General features: G+C 42.0%; 2 protein-coding genes across 5 annotated transcripts; one reads left to right on the forward strand and one right to left on the reverse strand.

Moving 5' to 3' along the window:
- The first annotated feature begins 145 nt into the window (after window positions 1–145).
- Window positions 146–7,291, forward strand: METTL5 (methyltransferase 5, N6-adenosine). 4 transcript variants are annotated; one of them, XM_075001686.1, is made up of 8 exons: window positions 146–167; window positions 1,692–1,815; window positions 2,474–2,588; window positions 3,405–3,586; window positions 4,066–4,148; window positions 4,273–4,324; window positions 5,421–5,470; window positions 7,161–7,291. In XM_075001686.1, exons 2-8 carry the CDS (start codon window positions 1,707–1,709, stop codon window positions 7,212–7,214), a joined length of 645 nt encoding a protein of 214 aa, XP_074857787.1. In that variant the 5' UTR covers window positions 146–167; window positions 1,692–1,706; the 3' UTR covers window positions 7,215–7,291. The 4 variants fall into 4 exon arrangements, with proteins under 4 accessions (XP_074857787.1, XP_074857789.1, XP_074857788.1 ...); XM_075001688.1 differs by lacking the exon at window positions 146–167 and adding an exon at window positions 183–360; XM_075001687.1 differs by lacking the exon at window positions 146–167 and adding an exon at window positions 370–500.
- Window positions 6,925–23,430, reverse strand: SSB (small RNA binding exonuclease protection factor La). The gene is made up of 12 exons (XM_075001684.1): window positions 23,311–23,430; window positions 15,424–15,498; window positions 13,258–13,361; window positions 12,062–12,236; window positions 11,720–11,827; window positions 11,525–11,625; window positions 11,237–11,308; window positions 11,111–11,153; window positions 9,722–9,862; window positions 8,985–9,171; window positions 8,683–8,817; window positions 6,925–7,371 (listed from the first exon to the last, which is right to left on the reverse strand). Exons 2-12 carry the CDS (start codon window positions 15,487–15,489, stop codon window positions 7,274–7,276), a joined length of 1,230 nt encoding a protein of 409 aa, XP_074857785.1. The 5' UTR covers window positions 15,490–15,498; window positions 23,311–23,430; the 3' UTR covers window positions 6,925–7,273.

Raw genomic sequence — 23,430 nt, forward strand, 5'->3', positions numbered from 1 at the left:
GACTACACCATCCCAGAGAGCAGGGAAGGAAAGGTGCCTGGGGAAGAAGGCTGCAGCGTCGCCCGGAGCTAGCTGGGACTAACCAGGAACTGACAGTGCTGGGCTGAGTTTCGTACGTGCACCGGGGACGTGTGACGGTGCGGCACCGCAGGGAGAGAGGCCGTGAGGTGAGCTGGGCGGTGGGGTCTGCAGGCGCTGCTCTCCAAGCCGGGCAACGGGCATTGTGCCGGGTGCTACCAACAAGCCGCGCTCTGTCTCCCACGAGGCTCCCCGCCGCGGCGGTGGGGTTGTGGCAGTGACCCCAGTGGGCAGGCGGTGGTAGTCCACTTCCCGAGCTGGGAGCGCCGCTGCGGGGGCGGAGTGAGTCCTTTTAGCGGTCTCAGGGCGGTGGCCGGGGTGCGTGTGGATGAGCGCCACCGTGGGGATGTGCATTCGTCCCAGTGGCCCATCGTGGGCGATGCGTGTGTGGACTGTTAAGTTTCGGTAGCCCCAGAGGACAGGTGAGCCACTAGGGCCCTCGAGGACAAGGAGAGGAGCATTAATTTTTGTGGCTCCTTAGAGGGGAGGGAGAAAGCAGAAAACCCACTTCAGATCAAGGCCAATGAGTTACAAATGTGTTCGTTATATATTTAATCCGAGTCAGTTATTAGCACTCACTAATGAATGCTCACAGCATTCTATTTTGATTCAGGGATAAATTGCTAAGTAATGGAAAAGGGAGTCACCTCCAAATCCATTGCATGTCCAGGACTTTTTTAGCAAGTTTTGCAGACATGCCTTTAACTACAGTAACCCTTGATTTAACAGACTAATGGTGGGGGGGGGTCCGCTATTCCGAAAGTCTGTTAAATGCGTGGGTTTACTACCCAGCCATGCCTGCTAGGCTGCCCCAGGCCTAGTCCTCCCCCCCAAAAACAAACAAACAAACAAACAAGAAAATAAAATCCTGCAACTTACCAGAGCTGCTGCTGCCACTGGAAGACTGCTACCCTGCCCCCCATATGGCTGGGACACTGCAGGTACAGATGGCACCACCTTGCCATGCGGGTCTCAAGGCACTCTTCCATATGGCATGAGCCGCCTCACTACACATGGCTCAAGGTGCCTCACTGCATGCAGCTGGAGGCACTAAGCTGTCTTGTCATGCAGCTGGAGAGGCCACCGCTCAAGCCACCATGTAGTCCTTCCGCCAGGGATGGGGCATGGACATGAATGCCAGTCTACCCATGTACACGCCCCACCCCTTGTGACAAGAGCACATGGCAGCTCTGGCAGAAGAGATGGTTGCTCTTCCAGGCTGTAGTAAGGTCAGTCTCAATTTTTGGGGGAGGGGCATCAGGATGATTTTGTGGACCCCAGCAGACTTTGGAAACAATGCGGGGACATCCATTGTTCCCAAAGTCTGCTAAATTGGGATCTGTAAAATTGAGGGTTTACTGTATGGGGCCTAGGGGACAAGGCACTAAACATTTGTACCTTCCATAACTTGAGGGTGCTCACTTGCCAAACAGGACTGGAGCGCTGGGGGAGGAGTGCGGTTGCCACACTGTATGCTATGTATGCATCAGGTAAGTCTGAGAAGCAGCACATGGGTTTTTACATAAATTTATTCTTAATAAGTTTTGTATTTTATGCATAACTATAAGACAATAGTGCAAAGCAATGCTGCTCATAAACTATGTTTTTCTTAGTTGAAGAAAACAAATATGAAGAAGTTAAAACTTAAGGAACTGGAATGTTATCTTCAGCAAGTTGATGATTTTGAGAATCCAAAATTACTCCTTGAACAGTATCCAACAAGACCCCACATTGCAGGTAGAGGTTAAACATAGAATTATCAATTTAACTTTAAAACAAACAAAACATATCTGCTAAATGTTTTATTTCTAGATTTTTATTTTATGTTCTTGAGAAAGTAATGAATTTTAGTTTATGCATTATTGCTAGAGATGTCTTAAAGAGAAACTGTAATGCTTTTGTTTATTAAAAGTCTCTATATCAAACAATGTAATAAATATATTTTAAAGTTAAGGACAAGGGTAGCGGACAATGTGCTGATTTGTACTGATAAGAATTGTGTATTTGCCACAGGTACTTAGAACACAAAATATTGCTCTTAATTTTAATATTCCTCTTTCAGTCCAAGGAATTATAAAATACCATTCCCATTGTAAGACCACCATAAACAAAATTCCCTGCATGCACCTTCCTTAATCAGAATGAATATACAGCTGTATGTATAAGACCAACATGTAAAACGAAAGAGCTGGATTCTTTCCTACTCAATTTTTGTTGTTGTTTCCTTACATAAACAAGAATGTGTATTTTACTGCGATCAGTGAATTTGTTGTATAACTTGATTGCTATATGATCTAACAGTTTGCCTGCTTCCACTTAATTTAGAATGTGCTTGAAAGCCTTCTGAAAGAAAATATTGATTTGTCAGCTTATCTTGTAAAATCTTATTTTTCAGCATGTATGCTTTATACAATTCACAACACTTTTGATGATATTGAAAACAAAGCAGTTGCAGATCTAGGATGTGGTTGTGGTGTACTCAGCATTGGAAGTGTAATGTTAGGAGCAGGGTAGGTGTTTAATACCCAAGTTCTTTGTTTCATTTCCAGGATGTTGTAGACAATGTAGGAAGATAAGTACAGTCCAGGATTGGTAATATTCTAATGTGGGTAACTAAAAATGATCATGCATTTCAGTAGATTTAGCCCCTCTATGACCATGTAAATAAATAACAATTGATAAGGGCAAGTGCTCCGTATTTAAAATAGAGAACTAGAGAACTTTGTAATTTAGTGTTTTTCTTAAAGCTATTGCTCATATCTTGTTACAAGCAAATTACATTTGTCCTGTTCAGTATGTTCTCTAAAAAAATTAAAAGCTTCCCCATTTACATTCCTTTATTTGTAATTTGCTTCTAAATACAGATTGCATCTCCCAAGACTGTGATTCTCTGGTACAGCAACATCTGTGGTCTGGTAGGACAATAGATTTTACTGAACCAGAGAGCCCCGGCCACAAAGTTAAAGTAGGAGCACTGCCACATGGGAGCCCAGTGCTGCTGGTGTCCCTAAGCTAGTGGCAACAGTCCAGGCACTCTGGGGCAGGTGGCACAGCACTGCAGCAGGCTGGGGCCCTCCCCTGTTCAAGTGAATTCCCTCGTTCAGGACTGGTCAGCTCCCAGGGGTGCCAGACCAGGCAGGTGCAACTGTACAGCACTATTCTAAATCATACTGAAGATTACAGAGCATGTTCTGATTTAGGCATATTTTTCAGAACTGTAATAAAGCAGGAACAAACATGACTATTTAGAGATGTGCATTTTGAAAAGAAAACGTATTGTCTTTTAAAAGTAATAGTGGTTTGTTGTTTGTTTTTCCTTTTTCCAGGTTGTGTGTGGGGTTTGATATAGATGCAGATGCTCTGGAAATATTTAGTAAAAATGCTGAAGAGTTTGAGCTCACAAACATTGACATGATTCAATGCAATGTATGTTCTTTAGCTACCACAATGGCCAAAACTTTTGACACAGTAATTATGAATCCTCCTTTTGGGACCAAGCACAATAAAGGTTAGTAATTCTTAAGAAAAGCAACTGCATAATATTCCTAAGGAAACTTTCATCTGCTAACAAAACCTTTGCTGTAACATATGGGACCTTGGAGACAATTACTCCTTTCCCCCTTTTGTGATGTAGCTTTCTCAAACACTTTACCTATGGCTAAGTTCAATCATTTCAGCAAATAGGGTTAAATTTTTAAGATAATTGGCCCCCTAGTAGTTGTTTGAACTAGTAGTTCTTCTGTATATTTCTGATATAATTAACATGGGTGTAGATCTATCCAGACACTACAGTTAGGAAAAACATGGAAATACAGATCCTTCAGGCTGTTACACTAACTTTGAGGTTAGGCACTACTCCAAAGTAGCCAGCAGAGTCTACACACATTTTCCCTTACTTCAAAGTTAACTTTGAACTCCTTACTCTAAAGATCTGAAATAAATGAAGACAAATAAGGTTTGTGTGCAACTTAGATCCTCTTCTTACAGGAATGGATATGACTTTTCTGAAGGTAGCTTTGCAAATGGCACAAACAGCTGTATATTCCCTACACAAAACTTCAACACGACAAGTAAGTCCCTTTACTTCATCCTACTGTATAGAACATCTTGCCCTGAATAGTACTTTTAATGGTGTTTCTCAATTCCAATTACTTTGTGGCATTTTAAGTTCATAGACTATTTTCTTCTGTTCAGCATATTCAAAAGAAAGCAGATGAATGGAAAGTGAAGATGGAAGTTATAGCAGGTAAGGTTATCTTGTACATACTCTTTTTTTAAACACGCTGTTAGTAGACAGTCACAGCATTAGCTATTCAGGTGTTGAATGAGAGGAGCAAGTTAAACAGTTTAAAAATATGATCCAATGGGATAAAAACCTGTTGAATCAAATTGGATAAAAAAGTACAATGAACAAGCCATGAAGAGGTCTAAGCCTGGTGTCCAATATGCACTGCAAAGTGTGGCTCAGGAGAGCCGCACATGTGGGATGCCCCTCCAGCTGCTCTGCGCACAAGCCCCACCATGTGGTTGGACAAGTGCTTGGCAGCAGCAGTGGCTTCTCCAGTCATGGGGTGTCTAGCGGAGCACAGCTTCAATCCTGGGTGGCTTGTGCCAAGTCAGTAATCTGGCTGGGTGGGGCGGGGAGTCATGATCAGGTAAATTTCAGTTGGACACTATTGGTCTAAACTAATGCAATAGGAAGCCTTTTAGGCTCTTCTGCCTCCAGGACAAATAGCTCTAATGGAGAAAGATGACCCAGTTGATTCAAAAGTAGAATATTCTGGATACATTCATGTCAAACTTCTCAAAAGTTGCTCTAGTTCCATATTAACTAGACAAGGTTTAGCATGAACAATTCCATCATTGGAGAAGGTGACAGATCCCTCCTCAAAGCACTGTCAGTACCTCTTACCTTTCATTCCTCCTGCATTCCCTTAGTCCTCAATTTGATCTGTCAGCTTTTGTCATCTCAAGTCCGGTGGCTATTTCAAGCACTTGTGCCTTATTTAAAGATGTGGGAGTGGAGAATGAGGGGGAAAGACTGAAATTTTTATACATCAGTAGAATGCCAAGTTTTCATTATCACAAATGTTTGATAATTATCTAGTAGCAAGAAACAAACTTGATAATATGAAATAATTCCTATTCTAGTATTAACGTCATCGCTAATCAAGACAAAACTCAAAAGAACAGGCAAAAGGAGACTCAGTGAATGAAAATCCAAATTATTTTAAACAAGATGCTGCCAGCAAAATAGTGATCAAGGAATACAGTAGTTTCACTAGCACCCATGAGCAACTATGTAATTTTAGTATGATGAGTGTTCTCTATGCTCTTCACAGAACTTAGATATGACTTACCAGCATCGTACAAGTTTCATAAGAAGAAATCTGTAAGTAGTTTAATCCCATATTAAATATTTGAAATTTAGGGGTACTTGGTTAATAATAGTGTAAGACTGAAGTCTGAATTTAGTTTAATTTGCATTGAAAAAATGCCTGATAGCCTGCTGGGCACTCTACAAGGGTGGTAGAGCTGCATGCGAGACTCTTTTAGCATGGTTATCCAGCTCTTTTGCACATCTGATTTCAGGACTGATGTCAGGTGCTTTGCTACAGACCAAGTTAGGGTATAACTGAAGTTGGTGGAGTAGAAACCATCCAGAAAAATTAAAGTTGTCTCCACCACTCTTCTAGGTGAGTTTCAGTAATTGTAGTTAGTACCTCTAAAATTAAAGAATTTTATTGTAAGATTGGATTGTATAGCTTTTAGACCCAGATCTTGCCTATGATTTATAGGGTAAGCCCCTGAATTAATTAAATTAAGACTTAGCAAGTATGTAAAAGATACAAACCACAAGATGGGGATATCAGATCATGTTTAGTTTAGTGTCAAACTCCAGTTGCTCCCACCTACAGTTAATTAGGGATGAAATCCTGTCCCAATTCCTTTTGGACTTCAAAAGGTAACCAGAATTTTACCCGTAAAATTGCTTTGAACTAGTCTGAGGGTGTACTGTGCATCAGGGCAGAATGAACAATACCAATCAAGTGCTGGTAGGAGCAGGCAGCCAAGTGATGGCATCCTAGGAGGTGATGTAAAAGCTGAATGGTAAGGACCAACACTTAGTATTTCACATAGTAGAAGCACTGTGTGTTTTGGGAGGTTGTTTCTGGAAGAAGAGAACCATCTCACAGGAACAAGCTGTATGCAGAGCAGATCTAAGGAGGACAAGGTGGATGCCAAGGGGTGGAGGCGGAAATCAATATTAGGGCTGGAAGAGACTTCAGCAGGTCATCTAATCCAGGACCCCACCCCCAAAAAGTACGACCAACCCCAAATGAATCATCCCAGCCAGAGCTTTTTCAAGCCTGGCCTTAAAAATCCCTAAAGCATGGAGATTTCACTATTCCTAGTGGAATAGTGCTTTTGTAATATCCAACTTAGATTTTCCCCATTGCAACCTGCGATTCCTTGTTCTGTCATCTGCCACTACCGAAGGGCAGGTCAGTGTGTGACTACTGAGTGGAGGACTGGGATAAAAGTATTCAGATGTTTCATGGAAGTAAACTGCACAAGATGGGAGAGTACAAGTAACACTAACACACAGTGTCAGACCAACCACCATCTCATCCATGGAGCGATGCCAACGTACACCTCCCCCAGAGCTGTACTGGCTGGCTAGCCTCTTTTCTCCTGGAAAGGACTACATATGTTTTCTTCCAAGGAAAGTCTCCTTATGCTAATCAGAAAATAATTTAAGTCAAGTATAGCATGTTCATGTGTGTGTTTTGACAGTTCTGTTCACTCACATTCTGAAGTTTGGAGCAAGCATTTAACAGTTCATGATTTTTAAATATGGAATTTTATTGGTGTCTTTCATACAACATCAAAATTAGATTTAGGAACTGACCCTCCCTTTAATACATTTGACTCAAATGCCAGAATAGTCTGGATCAGACAGAATAAGCAAAACTATACATATTAAAGAAAAAAAACACACACATTGGCATGTTAAGGTAATCATGTATCCAAAAAAATAAAGTATTCCCAATAAAAAAAAAACTTTCCTCTCATTCCAGGTGGATATTGAAGTGGATTTAATAAGGTTTTCCTTTGAAAAACTTCCAAACTGAAGAATGACTTAAAATCTATTTAAAATGGATTAATAAAAACTCTGTGTTTTTAAATACTATTACTGATCTCCAGCTCCATTTTCTGTTTTCAGCTGTTTTGATGCAGGTTCTTTTTTTTCAGTCTCTTCTAGTGGTCTTTTCTTGGGACTTGCTGGCCCTGGAAGAGTTTCTGTAGTTATATACTTATGGGATTAGTGGAAATTCAGTATTACTTTAAATACTCTACCTAGCCAGTTTAAGGCATACAATCTCTCACATGGCTGCATATGAACAAATTGCCTTGAAACCTGTATTTTACATAGTGCCTTATGAAACAATTCCATGGAATCCACAGCTGCTATGTAACAATGATGAATCGCTTATACCAATCCATGACACTTTTCCAGATGCTTCAGACCACATAGCAGGGGAAGTTAACTCAAGAGGAGCACCCAAAATGTTTCCAGTCTGAAAAATCCCTTAACCGTGTTGGTCATTTAGAGACAAAGTAACATTCTTATTGTTGATCCAATAAAAGCTATTACTTCATTTCTCTAATAATCTGAGACCAGCACAGCCGGCACAAACACTGCATAAAACAATGGAAGATGCCATGTGTTTAATTTAGACAGGCACCAAATTGCAACAGGAAGGGAAGACAGTCCACAATATGGAAGAGTGAAAACACTGCTCTGGGCCATGGATTGACAAGTGTTTTCTCCTACTGTGCTGATGTAAGGTCATACAGTAAATTAATCATCCATGTTCTCCAAGTAAATGTACCAGATGGGTAGCACTAAGCAAGTTTAGGACTGAGGATAGTCAGCCAGTATCTCTTCAGTGAAAGCTGCTTTTTATTTCCCTGTTTAACGCTCAACTTACAGTCTCCTTACCAGTTCAGTCTTTCAATTCACAGACCTCCATAAAGACTTCAGTTAAGTCAGGGTGAGCAACGTGGGGGGTGGCCCCCCTCTGGGGGACATGAAATTTCATACAGGGGCACAGCATGATCAACTGTTGGGTCTCAGCCCCATCCACCTTATTAAAAATGTTGAAATGTTACTGTATTTATGGGTATTTACATTTATATACCAATCAATAAAGATTTTCATCCCATATACTTATTTGCTTACATATGCCAAGAAGTTTGTTTTTCTTCTCTCATATGAGCATAACCAGAATTCCCAGTTGGGAGGGCCCTGCTAATTGCCAGGACAAAAAGTAGGGCCGGACATAAAACGTTTGTTCTCCCCTGGATTAAGCATCCCTGAGAGCATAAATTAGGAAAACTGCTGGGGGGCCGGGGAGAGAGGAATAAAAACTTAAACAGCACATGGACAGTGTATGGACTTTTCTCTTAGAAATCGGTCAAGTTATAAAGAATACAGGAGACTATTTGTTCAGTCTTCCTTCCATTGAGACAGACATTGCTTCAAAGGGTTTCCCATCAGCCCTTGAACTATTCACACTCGCGCACAAAATGGCTTACCTGTTTTAGAGTTCTCTTCACCCTCTTCATCCTCACTCTCAAATTTTGTTTTCTTGCCCTGGAACTGTACTTTCCCTTTGTTCTCTGAGCCCTGGGTTCCTTTGCTACCTCTTCCTTTACCTTTAAATTTGTGACCTGGTAGAACATAGAAGAACTCTGAAGAACTACGAATTAGTCATTTACTAATCTAAAGTGATACTACTGTGCATGCAACAGCTGACAAGTTCACTTTAATACAATAGAATTTCCATGAAGGTTACCCAGGTCACATTCAAATGGGTGGGGGGGGGGGCAGAAATCACCTTTTGTTTTCCGTTTGTTCAGTGATTCTTGCTGACCCTCCATGATTTTTTTCAATGCTGCTTTTTCTTCATCTCCTTCCAACAATTCCCATACAACATCTCTGTTGCGCAACTGTAAGTTCCCATTATTTGCTTCTTGGGCTTTCTCCAGTGCATCTTTTGCATTGTCTTTAAATAGGATAATTCCCTAGCACAAACAAAAACAATTTGCATTATGGAGCAAAAGAATTACTGTGACTGCAGCTGGAGTGTCACGTACCATGGAGTGTCAGAGACATCCTCACTATGCACATTGACATCTAAGAAAAAGGACAAAATTTGCTCTGACAATTCCTTCTACTCTCCCTGCAATGAATGATACTAGGTTTATCAGTTGGTTTTGTTTAACTGAGAGCTTTAATTTAGCCTTAATTTTTTATGCAAACTCCCATACATATCAGCATGCAGTCCTCTGTGGCTCTATGTTAGCCATTACGTGAGTGTAACTCTGAAAGAGGAGAGTTACGCTAATGCTTCTACCTCTTAATCAGACCCCTTTTTGGCAGTGGTTACTGTGGAAAACTGAAAAACAAAACAAAATAACTGATCTCTTCAAAGTACTATCATTCTGCATTCCTTACATCCCCAACTGAAGGTGCAGTTACCATTGCTAAGTTAGTCGAACACTTGAGGAGCATTCAGATACCAAACAAATTTCACAAAAACAAAAGCAATCTCTCATCTGAGAGCCTTCTGACCTCCTTTGCCCCTCTGACAAAGTCTATCCATTTAATTTCTCCATGGTCAGAGAAAACTGCATGAAGATCTTCTCTGCAAGTCTGATCTTCCAGGTCACCAGAGAATTTCAGCAAGCATCCAGTCTTTTCATCTAGCGATTTCTAAATAAAAAAGAACCTTTTTAAAAAAAAATTAAGACAGCTAGAAGCTGAGATTTGCGCTGAAGCACAGTGTTTGAGAGCCGTATTAAGAAGTGTGTTAAAAAGATTGCAGCAACTGTTAAGAGATCAAAAGCCATGGATCCAGCTGTATTGCCAGTAGGTCTAATACCTCATAGTTTTACGACAAAGCGACTAATTCCTGCCATGCCCATACCCCCTAGCATCTTGTTTCTTCATACAGGTTGAATCTCTCTAATCTAGCACCTTTGGGACCTGACTGGTGCCGGAGCATTAACAACACTTCCCTGCTTGCTGGGCTCTTAAGAGGATATTTAGGAGTAAATTACAGCTAACCAGTAGCACGGAACACAGAGCCAGGACTGGTGGCTGGAAACAAACTTTTATGGCTCTCTGGGAAACTTGGCCACACCCACGATAAACTGTCATCCAGCTAACTAAAATCATGTCAAATTACAGATGTTGCCAGATGAGAGAGGTTTAACATGTATATCGGATTTTACCTATGCACATTTCCCAGCCATTCAATGCTACTCAAGGAATTACATACCCTTGATCTGTATATTAGAAAGCAAATTAACAGCTTGTAAAAAATTGACATTATTAGGTCTTGAGACTTCAGTTTAAGAAAAAATATTTACTTCTAGGTTGGCAGTCAGATTTAATTATGGAGGCAAAGTCATGCTCTGAGCAGAGTTTGGACATTATGGGTAAATGTCTGGCACCCCTATGCCTATGTTAGGGCAAAAGATTACTATAAAAACACAGTAGTGGCAGAAGCAGGTTTAGTATTTACCAGGGCTAGGAAAGCACAGTACAGTACACCCCTGACTTACACAGAGATTCCGTTCTTGCACAACCCCACATAAGTCAAATTTCATGTTACTTGGGGGAGCCAGGAAAGTGACCTGCACAGCAGGGCTGGTCAGTTTCCCTGCTCCTCTGAGCCACAAAGCTGTATTCTGGCTCCAGGCTGCCCTCAGCTCACAGGAGACAGGAAACTGATCAGCTCTGCAAGGCAGGTCAGTTCTCCTGCTCCCCTGAATGGCAGGCAGCCTGGAACTCAGCACCAGCTTCCCACCACCACGAGTTGCGTTAAACTGAGATGTATGCAACTTGAGTGCCTGTATCTTGGGGTTGTACTGTATCAAAACAGACCTGACCATTATCAGACTAGATGCACTATAACCCTGTTTATGTACACTTGCAGATCATTCAAAAGGTACATACCATTTCAGCATCTTCTGCTTGCTTCTGTTTTAATTCCTTCTCCCTGTAAGAGTTCAGATCAGGATTGGTTAGACTATAATGGACAAAGATAAGGTTCTTCATTTATTAAACTACAGCTTGGCTTACTGTTTTGCCTTGGCTTTAGCTTCTATTTTGTTTTGTTTCCTCTCTTCATTCTTCTTTGTGAAGTATTCCTCCCTTCAGTGAGATATAACTTAAGTTAATGCAGCCAATAAAAAAAATTAAAAAAAAAAAAAAAAAAAAGGACAGTAGTAGCTAAAGAAACTTCTAGAACTAAAGCATCTTTATAAAGCTTTATAAGGAACAGCAAAGCCTGCACAAATTCAGCAGTTCTGGAGATTGCACAGCAATCCCGGCAGGCATTAGTTCAAAACATAAGTGAAGTTGACTTACTTGAAAAGCACAATCAGCTCTGTCTCTTTATACTTTTGATTTGGTGTCTCTCTGAATGTCTTAGCAGATTCAACACTATCAAACACTGCAAAAATTGATCCCTATATTTAGAAATAAATAGATTAATGGAACATTCTCGAGGAACCTCGATTTTTCACAGCTAGCAAAGCATCAATTATTGTGATACAAAATTACCTTGAATGTTTTATTCAGTGTTTTCCTCATTTGAATGTTTTCTACTGAGCCTTTACCTTCTAGCCATTCTTTGATATCATCAAGTGTTGCATCTGTTGGAAAGCCTTTCTGCAAAGTAATATAGAACTTCAAATTAGTACATGAAACAAAACCTAGCACATTTCCATTGAAGAATTTATCATTACAAACCTGACTCATACTTAAGTAATTTAATGACTGAAAATTTATGCCACAACTCATTTCAGATTAAAATAAAACTAAGCAATGGAATCAAAACTTCATTTAGTTTAAAGCCTTTTAAGTAATAGACTGAAAGTACTGCAGTAGAGTATGAAAGCTTACAATATATACAGATCTGTTTTTAATTGCACTTTTATACTGGTCATTCACTTCAGGGAGAGGTTTGCTTGGCGATCTTCTTATTTTTGTTTTGTCTTCACTTATTTCCATAAGCCCAACTTTAGATTTTCTCAGTGCTTCTACTATAACATTGAAGTCTTTTGAGAGATTGCTTAATCTACGGAGAAAGCACAGAATGTCAAACAGGTGCTCACACTCCATCTCCAGCATTATTTGTGCATACGCTGAGGATTTATGACCCCTAATCCATGATGCCTATTCAGCCAAAAAAAGATGGAAATTCAGCTGGTCTCAGGCTGATTGGTTCTTTTTTCCCCACATTGGCCACTTTTATAGTCGCTTTTTGCTTCTTCTTTTTTTTTTTTTTGATTGGTTCCTGTGGTCCACCCACCTCTGGTTCCAGTCTATAAAAGTAAACATTGCCATGGGTGATTTGTCCACAGTCCAGCTAGCCTGTGCTTGTGCATCTCAACAGCACACACCCGTTAAGGGATTTAAATGTTCCAGTTTGTTCAGCTCCTGAGCCAGGGAGACCAGGCCGCTTCCCCCAGACAGAACAGCCCCGGGCAGAATGAGCAAGGTGGGGAATAGAGGATGTGTTCTGTCTCCCCTACTCTCCCCATAAAGACCCACATGTATGTCTGACACCAGCAGTATGGCACACTGGACTTCAAAGTTCCAATCCAGACTTGTTTCCATCTCCTTCCCACCTACCTGAGCTGCCAATGTATGTGCTGCAGCAGAGCACCCCAGGGCACTCCATGAGACAGCAGGGAAATGGGGAGGAAAGGGTGGCACTAAGAGTAAGGGGAGGTACCAAGGGCCAGGAGGCAGGGAGGGGAGAGCAAGGGCCAGCTCAAAGAGAGAGATAGGTAAGGGGAAGAACTAAAGGCATATGGAGGCACAAGGGATGAAGGGTAAGAGTGGTACGAGGTGGGGCACAGGGAGGTAGGATAGATGCCGGGGTTCAATGGGCCCAGAGGAGAGCTAGTCACAGAATGGGCTTGTGTGTGTTTTCAGCCTTGTTTTGAAACAGGATTCACTTGCATTTCAGTGTAGTTTGAAAGTTGGGGTTTCTTATTTACAGCATGATAGTTGGCAACCCTGCCCCTAATTCCAACAATATGGCTATCTGGCAGGCACCCAGCCACACAAAGATTATTTGGATTTTGTTTTACCTGTTGAATTTGATCATTATTTCTAGCGGCACCCAGCCATCATCCAGTTTGACCTGCTCCTTTAGAAACTTGTCTCTTGGTAGATTGTGATCACCAAAATAGTACTGCAAAATAAAGGCAGATTTGTCCTAGACTGTTGAGGCATAAGCAGCTTTATTTCTCTTAGAGAATGTAATAGAAACTTGATGTAGTAATAAAGTAATCAGTGAAGTGTGGCATGGCCCTTTACACCAGTATCAGCAAACTTCTGTATAACAGAGTTAAAGATATATTTCACTTCAGAATTTTTAAGTTCTGAATTTAACTGAAATTCCTCCAAATCTAACAGCAGGTCTTTGACCCTTAAACGAATGATCTGGTCTAGTGGGACAGCAGAAAAAAGTTGCAGAGCCAAACAGTCTATGGCCATGGCTGAGCAAATGTATCGAATATTTTGCTCTGACAGCATTTGGACAACCTGATCAATTAGTTTCATTGCTAGTCAAACTTGATATCCTAATGGTTTTACATTTTGAGTCAAAAATTCAAACAAAAAATATAGCATTTGTCCTAGTATGATATCTCTATAAGCCACTCGTGCCCCATTCAGAAGCTTCTAACTAGCTTTTATTTTGGAGGTTCTGTTTTGCTGGTTTTATTACCATTGCCATTTCACATGCTCAACAATCCAGACTGTTCTGCTCCTTCAAGAATTTGCCCGGAGTACTTTAAAGGTAGCCTGCAGAAGAGTTTGTAAGGACAGTTTCTTGCTACAAGTCATAATCCAAATATCAAACATTTTATGCTGCAAGAGTCAACATGAAAATATTTCATTATCACCCTATAGCATTGAGTTATACTGTGCATGTATTAAACAACAGAACTACAGTTCTATGTGTATTTAACTTTCATTAACACTATAGATTTCTTATTTTAGTTATGGCAGTTCTTCCCTCCAGCCCAGCAATTAGTCAATTTTGCAGCATACCTAGGCTACGTCTACACAAGGGGAAAACTTCAAAATAGCCATGCTAATGGCCAAATTGGAGAATACTAATGACATGCTGAAATTAATATTCAGCACCTCATTAGTATTCTCCGATTTGGCCGTTAGCATGGCCATTTCAAAGTTTTCCCCTGGTGTAGAGGTAGCCGTAGTATTACAAATACACTGGTTGATTAAAGAAGCACTTCAAGGACATTCCTAATATATCCACTATTTTCCAACATAGTTTTAAGACTTTAAATCTTTTGATGGGGCTATAAAGACAGCTGATGCCCTATTTCCAATTAGGATTCTTTAGTCAGTAATTCAATGAACATTTTCAAGTAATAAAACAGGATTTGCAAGGTAGTATAAAACAGCAAGATACAGAAGATACATTAACTCATCCATTTACTTAGTTTTACATCAGACTACATAAAAAGCACTAGTGAAGTCAGTACAAACTAAAATTTCAAACAATGACTTGTTTATATTGCTCAATATGCACTGGAATGTAAGTACAATTGAATTTAGAATTATATGGTAAAAATAAGTAAGCAATTTTTCAGTAGTAGTGCGCTGTGACATTTCAATTTTTATATCTAGTTTTGTGAACTAGTATGTTAAGTGAGGTGACAAGGGTGTACGCAATACATATCATGCTCCTAAAAGAGATACAGTAGCCTGAAAAGATTGAAAGCCACTGGTATAGGCTGTCATCACAGCAAACAAAAATCAAAACACTGAAGAACTTAAATGCAATAAGCAGGAAGCTGACAGCCTTGCTCAGACCATAACATTAAGTGCTTCCCTCCCTTTCCATACATATGGAACAACTCCCAAAGTTGCAATAAAAGAAGTTAATAGGAGACATCTATTGGGGATGGTCTAGACAGTGCTTGGTTCCACCAGGAGAGCAGAGAACTGGACTCAATGACCTCTGGAGGACCCTTCCAGTTCCAGTACTCTATGATTCTATTTTGATTAGTTCAACAGCCCACCAATTTTTGCCAGCATGTAAGGTGACTAGTATTTTTAATTTGTTTGTAAATTCACAGAATGAACATTGTCATGGACATAACAAGCATTTTTAAACCAGTTTTGAAGACTGAAGTTTAAATACTAGGTTTAGCAGTGTTTGAATACCTAGACACATTAACATTTTAGAGAGAAACTGATTTAGCATCTCATGTTAAACATACCTCTATTTGCTGACAGATTTTGTTTTCCAGGACAGACATATTTTGACCCTCTCCATTTTCAGCCATTTTGGCAACCTGCATACACAAACAAGAGTTTGGTATTTCATCGCAAACTTTGCAAAATTAGAAACATTAAATGAAATCCCTAATTTTGGGCAGCCGCCGGACTATATAAAATAAAACTAAGTTCTTTATACATTTCAGATGTCTTATTGACTTGGACCATGAACTCATAAGTTTAGTTAGGAGTTACTCAGCATGCAACATAAATGTTAGCAAGAAACAAACATGCGTTTCCCCCGTTAAAAAAAGGGCAAAGCAATTTCACATCTTTCCACCAGTGATGTTGGAAGCACAAGATGGGTGTGGTAATTACCTTCAAATCTAAAGAAGAGCTGAATGTGGCTCAAAAGCTGGTGTTTCTCACCCACATGTTGGTCCAAAAGAACTTAAAAAATATAATACTTCACCCACCTCGTCTCTCTAATATCCTAGGACTGATAAAGCTACAACTATACTCCATACAACAGCAATTTAGGCATTTAGCCATCTAGAGTTCAGCAAACTTCACCTCATGGGAGATGTGGTACCTTTATGTTGGCACAAGTTTTAATAAATCCAGTCTTGCTCGCTGTACATTACACAAGCCACTCTAACAATAAGGGGAGGTTAGGCTGGGGATCTCAACAAAATTTTGGTGGCCTCAGTGCAGCCACCAACTCTTTCTCATGACCATTGTGACAATTTTTTTCATGAAAGATTTAATTAACTACAGGAAAAAACAAATATATGCTTCCGCTCTACTCTGTGCTGATTAGGCCTCAATTGGAGTACTGTATCCAGTTTTGGGCACCACATTTCAAGAGGGATGTGGAGAAATTGGAGACAGTCCAGAAAAGAGCAACAAGAATGATTAAAAGTTTAGAGAACATGAGCTATCAGGACAGACTTAAAGAATTGGGCTTGTTTCATTTAGAAAAAAGAAGACTGAGAGGGGACATAATAGTAGTTTACAAGTACCTAAAAGAGTCTTACAAAGAGGAGGGAGAAAAATTGTTTTTTCTTAGCCTCTAAGGATAAGACAAGAAGCAATGGACTCAAACGGCAGCAAAGGAAGTTTACGTTGGAGATAAAGAAAACCTTCCTAACTGTCAGGGTGGTTAAACCTTGGAATAAATTGCATAAGGAAATTGTGGAATCTCCATCACTGGAGATATTTAAGATAGACAGACATCTATCAGGGATGGTCTCCATGGTATTTGGTCCTGCCATGAGTGCGGGAGACTAACTCAACCTCTCCAGGTCCCTTCCAGTTCCAGTGTTCTATGATATATCCAAACAGTAATTTATTTACATAGGGATTATTTATTTATTTATGCATGCAGAATGAAAAAAAAAAAAAAAAGAACATTTGTCTATTCTTTACTGAACCTGAACAGCAAAGGAACATAAATAAGATGCTTTGCATGTTCTTTTCTTTTTTGGTTATAGTTTCTTTTCCTGTAATGGCTGAAAGCAATAAGAGAAGAAAACCAGGATTTTTGGTCATTACAGGACTATGAACCACCAAAGATGTTGGTTACCATTACACTAGCGAGTTTTGCCAACAAAGCCCTGGTTTTGTTGACAAAACTAGTGGAATGTCCTCACGCAAAACGTGTTTGGTTGACAAAAGTCAACATTTCCACTGGCAAACTTCTTTCTGCCTCTCCCAGATGAGGAAGATTCTGTTGACAAAAAGGCTGTGTGGATGCTCTGGGACGCTCTCGACAGACAGGACACCCAGAACAATGGGCAGCCCTGTCTGTTGTGCTTCTGGGTGCCTGTTTTGTTGAGGAAGCAGCTGGCCAGTCCAGCCGCTCTATCGACAGAGCAGAGCACCCTTCCAATTGGCTTCTGTGTGTGGCTGCACTCTGTTAACAGAAGTTTTGTCAGGAAATCTCTTCTGAGAATGACCTCTGGTGGCAAAGTGCTGTAGTGTAACCGTAACCGCTGTGAAAAAGGGTAATGTAATCCTAGGATGCAAAAGGCAAGATAGATCCAATAGAGATTGGAGTGTGTTACCACCATTATACAAAGCACTGGTGAGATTTTCATTCGTAATTTTGTCCATTTCTGGTCTCCTATGTTTAAGAAATGTGACTCAAACTCTATCAGTTGAACAGGGGAAGAGAAATGCTACTAGGCTGACCACATGGACAAACTACCTTATGAGTGGAGATGTAGGGAGCTCAGCCTGGTTAGCTTAACAAACCGAAGGATGTGGGAAGAGCTGGATGCTCTCTATAAATAAACAGGGATATAAATACCAGGCAGGGTGAGGAGTTATTTAAGGGCCAATGTTGGCACAAGAACAAATGGATAGAAACTGTCCATCAACAACTTTACGCTTGAAATTGGAGGAAGGTTTCTAATCATTAGAGGAGTGAAATTCAGGGACAACCTTCCAAGGGGAGTAGTTGGGCAGGAAAACTTAACTTATTAAAATTTAGCCTGGTAAATTTATGGAGGGAATATGAGATTACCTACCACAGCACATGGCCTCTCTGTAACTGCTATTAGCATATCCACACCAGGTAGAGATGAGACACTAGATATGGAAGGGGAGAGATATTACAAAGAACACTTTTCCAGGTATCTGACTGGTGGGTCTCACCCACATGCTTAGGATCTAATTAGTCACAATATTTAGCACGGAGAAAGAATTTTTCCCCCAGGTCAGATTGCCACAGACCTTTGTGGGGAAAGGAGGCTGCCTTCTTCTACAGTTTGGGGAACAGTGCATACGCTGATTTGAGCTAAAGTACATGATGGGTCTTCTATAGCCTGAAATCTTTAAATCAAGATTTAAGGACTTCAGTAACTCCCTCAGAGGTTATGGCCTTACAACAGGAGTGGGTGGCTTAGGTTCTGTGGGCTATAATTCTTAGGTCAGCATAGATGATCATGATGGTACTTTCTAGCCTTGAAGTCTAAGAATGAGTAAAGATCGCACACTAGTGAGTGTGTTTTTAGTATGTTAAGACACTACGCAAAGGTGACAGAGACAACATTTTATCGTAGCAATGATAGTTGCCTTAGGAGGAGGAGGAGGAGGAGTTAAGTTAGCCAAGCTTCTGCATGAGGTAGCAATGGCAATCTTACGAAAAAAAAACACTAAACAAAAAAACCTAAGTTATTTAATATCCATGGTTAAAAACAAATTCCTCTGTGTACCACAGCCCAGTTCTTCCCCTCCACTGTCTCTAGCTCCTCAGCTATGATTATCCTGGACACAATGTACAGGCTGCACACTACTCATTTATAGGAATAACTAATATGACATTCTGCTTAGTCAGAACATGCCGAGCTCAAAAGGTGCAATCCATTATTGAACTCTGTGAGCTAAACAAGCATAACGATGCCAGCCTATAACTGCAGCATAGATGCATCTATACCGAAGGAAGAGTTTGTTTTTTCCAGTCCCTGCAGGAACATCACCTCCTCCCTGAATGATGGTTGCTACAGTGACTGAAGCATTCTTCCATCAATATAGCAGCGGTTACATCACGGTTGCCCAAATTGAAAGGCATGTCCCCCCAGAGGGGCGTGAGGCAGCCCAGCTCCCCCCATCATTCTCCCAACCCCAAGAAATAGCTGGTCCTTGCTTCCAGCTCTCAGCCCCTGTCATTTCATGTGGGCAGCCCAGAGCAGCTGCTACAAAAAACAGGCAGCTGGCAAAGGCCCACGTGGAACTAGGTGCCTCCTGCAAAGGTCAGTGAATGTGGGTTGGGGGTGAGTGGGAGGAGGGGGTTAAATGGAGAGCTGGCGGTGCCTGGCTTTGGGGAAGAAGAGGGGCTCAAGCAGGTGGCTCATGGGTGGCTGGCCCCGGGAGCACAGGGGTCTTAGGCAGGTGGCTCATTGCTGGCAGCTGGGTGGGAGGGTGAGCAGCTGGCCTCAGCAGTGCGTGGGGTCAGACAGATGACTTGGGTGGCTGTCCCCAGCAGCACAGGGGTTCAGGCGGGCATTTGGCCCTGGTAATGCAGGGGCTTGGGCAACTGGCCCGCAGCTAGAGAGGGCATCCCCAGCAGCACTGGGCTTGGGCAGATGGGCCCAGCAACATGGGGCTCAGGCAGCTGGCCTGCTTGGGCTCCGCCAGGCACCCACAAGGTGGGGCCTGTGCCATAGGCCTGGATGGTCCACAGTCAGTCTCCAAGGATTTCCCAATTTATGAAGAAAATGCAGCAGCCTCTGTCACATTAAATTCATTTGTTTCTGCTGTTTCATTACGTTTCTGTTAAATTTTTGGGCCAAGAAAAACTATCTGTGCTTATTTTTAATATTCAATATTTGTATGTCAATATTTTGTGTTTATTTTAAATCACTAATTGATTTTTTTGTTAAGGGGGGGTTGGATGACAGTAAAGAGGTGAGGGGGGTGTGAGGGTTTCCTCAAAAATCAAAAGTGGGGGGGAGCAATGCTGAAAAGTTTGGGAACCACTGCTATACACTGTAGTAATTAGGTGTCATGAATTAGTCTTTCCGTGTATGTTTTTCATATTCTTTCATTCAACAGCACTTCTTAAATCTTGAGCCCACATACAAACTTGGTGATAAGATATCAGCTACCACTATCAAAAGTGAGTTGATGTATCTTAACTAGCTTTTCAGTTTACACTTCAAAATGGTGCACAAGCAACAAGTTCACATTAAGGTCTCATATAGAATTTAATATGCAGACTTCATGTGAACTTTTGGACACCTTTGGACATGTCCTTTAATTTGTACCAAGACAAGTCTGATTGCAAACACAGTCTTGTCATGTCAATAAATAGTTCAGGCTGATCAGAGGAGAAATTCCTGTAATCAGCCATGACATCATAAAACTACATGAATGATGATTGGAGTGAATATTTTACCAGCATAAGAGTGCCTTGTACCATGCAGTTTGTTTCAGTTCCCAAACTAGTATCATCATTTCTACACCAGGAGAACTATGTCCACACTATAAAGGGGTGCTGCTTTAAGTCAAGGGTGAGCAACCTTTTCACTGCTTACGATAGGCCCCACTTTTTATCCCTGAAATTGGCAGCATCCCCACCCAAACCTATCTAATATAATCCAAACCAATGGAAATTTCAGTTAAGCTCATATGGGGGGGAGCCTTTTGGCACGTGTAAGAAAATAAGTACAGCAGACCTCTGACTTATGCAGCGTAAGTCAAATTTTCTGAGTAACACAGGAGATCCAAGAACCTGACCAGGGCACCAGCCCTCTTCAGTTTCCTGGCTCCAGGGAGTAGAGGGGACCACAGTGAGGTGGGGAGCTTGAAACCAGAAAGCAGCCTGGCTCTAGGCTCCCCTCCACTGGTGAGAGCAGGGAAACTGACCAGCACATCAGTGGCCACAACATAGGGTTCCCCTTGTGATGCCTGGTTCCCGGCTCCCTGCCACTCTGGGAGCCAGGCACAGCTTCTCCAAGTTTTCTCCCAGCTGGGATAAGCTAGGAGGAAGCTGCAGCAGAGCAGCTGCCTTTCTCCCCAGCTTCCCCGCCAGCTGCGGAAGCCAGGCAGGCAGACAACCACAGAGTGGCTTCAAGTTGCACTTAACTCATGTTAATGCAAGTTCAGTGAAACTCGAAATTGTGCATTTGGGGGATTTACTGTACGTAGAATGTAAAAACTTTATTGATCAGTATATAAATGTGAATACAGACAAAGAGTAATGTATTTGAGCATTTTTAATGAGCTGGATGAACCTGAGATGCAGCAGCCGATTGTGTTTTGCCTCCCCTTACAAAATTTCACCTGCCCCCCCACTTTGTGCACTCGTGCTTTAGGATATACTAATCCAGTGGTTCCCAACTTTTTCGCTAGTGCAGACCCCAATCACCACCCAGCATTGTTTGCAGACTCCCAATCACCTCCCCCAACCATTTGCAGACGCCCCCCAACAGCTAATTCTAACCACGATGTACACTTAATTAGATGAAAAGGGAACCCACAATATAGATTTTTTGGATAGCAATTAATAACATTATTGGAAAATATTTAATTTAAAAATTGATTACAATGCTGCAATTTATTTAAAACTTATTTTCTATGATCATTTTATCTTCCACACACACACACACACACAGAGCAATATCCTCATGGACCACCAGGGATCTGCATACCTCAGGCTGGGAACCACTGTTATTTCAAATACTAAGGCTCTCTCCTTTACACAAATTCTGGTTGGCATTATCCAAAACACTTGAGGCTCTTTGTTGTCCACTCATCCCTGCCTAACAATATGCTCATCTCACAGACTCTCTTATATATTACTCCTAATGCAATTGATTACAGCCAACATACTCAGATTCACATTGCCAATGAAGCTATTGGCATAAAAGGGTGATTCAATTATATGTTTCCCTCACCAGAGTAGTATATCCCAACTACACTGACACAATAGTACTCAACTGGCACTGGCTAGACAGAAGCCTAATTTTACTCTGTGAGACTGTGAGCATACACCTTGTTTAGCACGTTAGCATTAACAGCTTTCTCAATGGCTGAGGGCAACACATTTACTCCCAGAACACATCAGTCACAAGATGGAGATCCAGTAACATTATGAATCACAGAAAGATAACAGAGAACAAGAAGTCTTGCGGCACCTTGTAGGCTAACAGATATTTTGGAGCATAAGCTTTCGTGGGCAAAGACCCACTTCATCAGATGCATGAGAAAGATAACAGCCAGGGTGCCACATGAAATACTAACACAAAGGAAATAAATTAAGATTCAGAATGGGCAATATCTGAGACACCTGTTCACATCATAAGTGATGATACAGGCATATTAACCTTAATATTGCGTTTAGCTTATCTACTCGAAGTTCAAGCATTTTAATGAGCTGAATATGTCTGCCCCTCATACACAGCTTCTTACCAGACTAACTTATTATAATTATGGTGTACCGGGGCGGAGTTTGACGTACAAATGTCAGTTTTAACATGTGTTTTATCCTTAGTTTGTAGATATCCCACTGAAATGGCAAAAACCAAAATGGGGCACAGGGGGATAGGTCAGTGGTTAGAGCATTGGTCTTGTAAACCCAAGGTTGGGAGAGGCACCTTCCAAGGGTCTGGGGCAGGTTAGGGTTGTGTTGTTGGTTTTTTTTTGTATTTTTTGGGGGAGGGGCTAGAAATAGCTCAATGGCATGAGTATTAGCCTGCTAAACCCCAGGGTTGGGAGTTCAATCCTTGACGGGGGCCATTTAGGGATTTGGGCCAAATAGATTAAAAATAAATAGATCTGTCCTGGATGGATAGCAAGAGGTCCTGCTGTGAGGGCAGGGGATGGTATCTGATGGCCTCTGAAGGGCCCTTCCAGTTCTATGAACCAGGTAGAGCTCCACGTGTAAACCACTGCCCCTGGAAGCTTCCTACCCTCGCGAGAAGCGGATCAGGGCAGAAACTAACAGCAGCCATTGGAGTATCAACCAGCAGGTAGCCTAGACCTAAACTCACGCTGACCAACATTAAACATAGTTCAAGCTCTCTGGTGACCGACCTACACTCACGAGACTTTGCTCCCAACGCGGTTCTCTGCCTCGCAGACAGCCCGGCGCTTTACCGCCGCTCCCCTACGCAAACAGAGGAGCAGCCACCGCCGCAGAGAGCGCCCAGGCCCCGCTCACGCCGCAAGGCAGCACTAGCCCGCGCGGCCCGCCCCCGCTGTCGGTGTCCGCTGCAGAGAGCCGCCCACCAGGCCGTACACAGCCTAGTCTCCGCACGTGGGACCGGCCGGGCACCTCTGGCCTACGCACAGCGGCAGGTGCACCAAGCCCGACCCGGCGGGGGGAGGGCAGAAGGACAGAGGGGAGCGGCTCTAGGCTCCCACCAGCCGGCCTGGCCACCAACCTGCCGCAGATCCCGGCCAGGGCAGCCCCGCACGCGCTCGAGCCTCCAGCACCGCCGCCGCTCGGCAGGCCCCGCCCTGCCCCTTTAAAAGCTGCGCTGAGCGTTCTGCGCCGGTCGCGG

This window comes from Carettochelys insculpta, chromosome 8 (assembly GCF_033958435.1).
Source record: "Carettochelys insculpta isolate YL-2023 chromosome 8, ASM3395843v1, whole genome shotgun sequence".
Lineage (NCBI taxonomy): Eukaryota > Metazoa > Chordata > Testudines > Carettochelyidae > Carettochelys > Carettochelys insculpta.

What these genes read in the sequence shown, in the direction of transcription:
- METTL5 (XM_075001685.1), top strand. An exon ending in GAAGATGGAAGTTATAGCAG is followed by an intron (nt 4,325 to 5,420) that starts GTAAGGTTATCT and finishes TGCTCTTCACAG; the next exon opens with AACTTAGATATGACTTACCA. An exon ending in AGTTTCATAAGAAGAAATCT is followed by an intron (nt 5,471 to 7,160) that starts GTAAGTAGTTTA and finishes CTCTCATTCCAG; the next exon opens with GTGGATATTGAAGTGGATTT.
- SSB (XM_075001684.1), bottom strand. Translation starts at nt 15,489, where the DNA reads ATGGCTGAAAATGGAGAGGGTCAAAATATGTCTGTCCTGGAAAACAAA. An exon ending in AAGCAGAAGATGCTGAAATG is followed by an intron (nt 9,863 to 11,110) that starts GTATGTACCTTT and finishes TTTTTTATTTAG; the next exon opens with AAATCGCTAGATGAAAAGAC. An exon ending in TTGTCAGAGGGGCAAAGGAG is followed by an intron (nt 9,172 to 9,721) that starts GTCAGAAGGCTC and finishes TGTTTGTGCTAG; the next exon opens with GGAATTATCCTATTTAAAGA.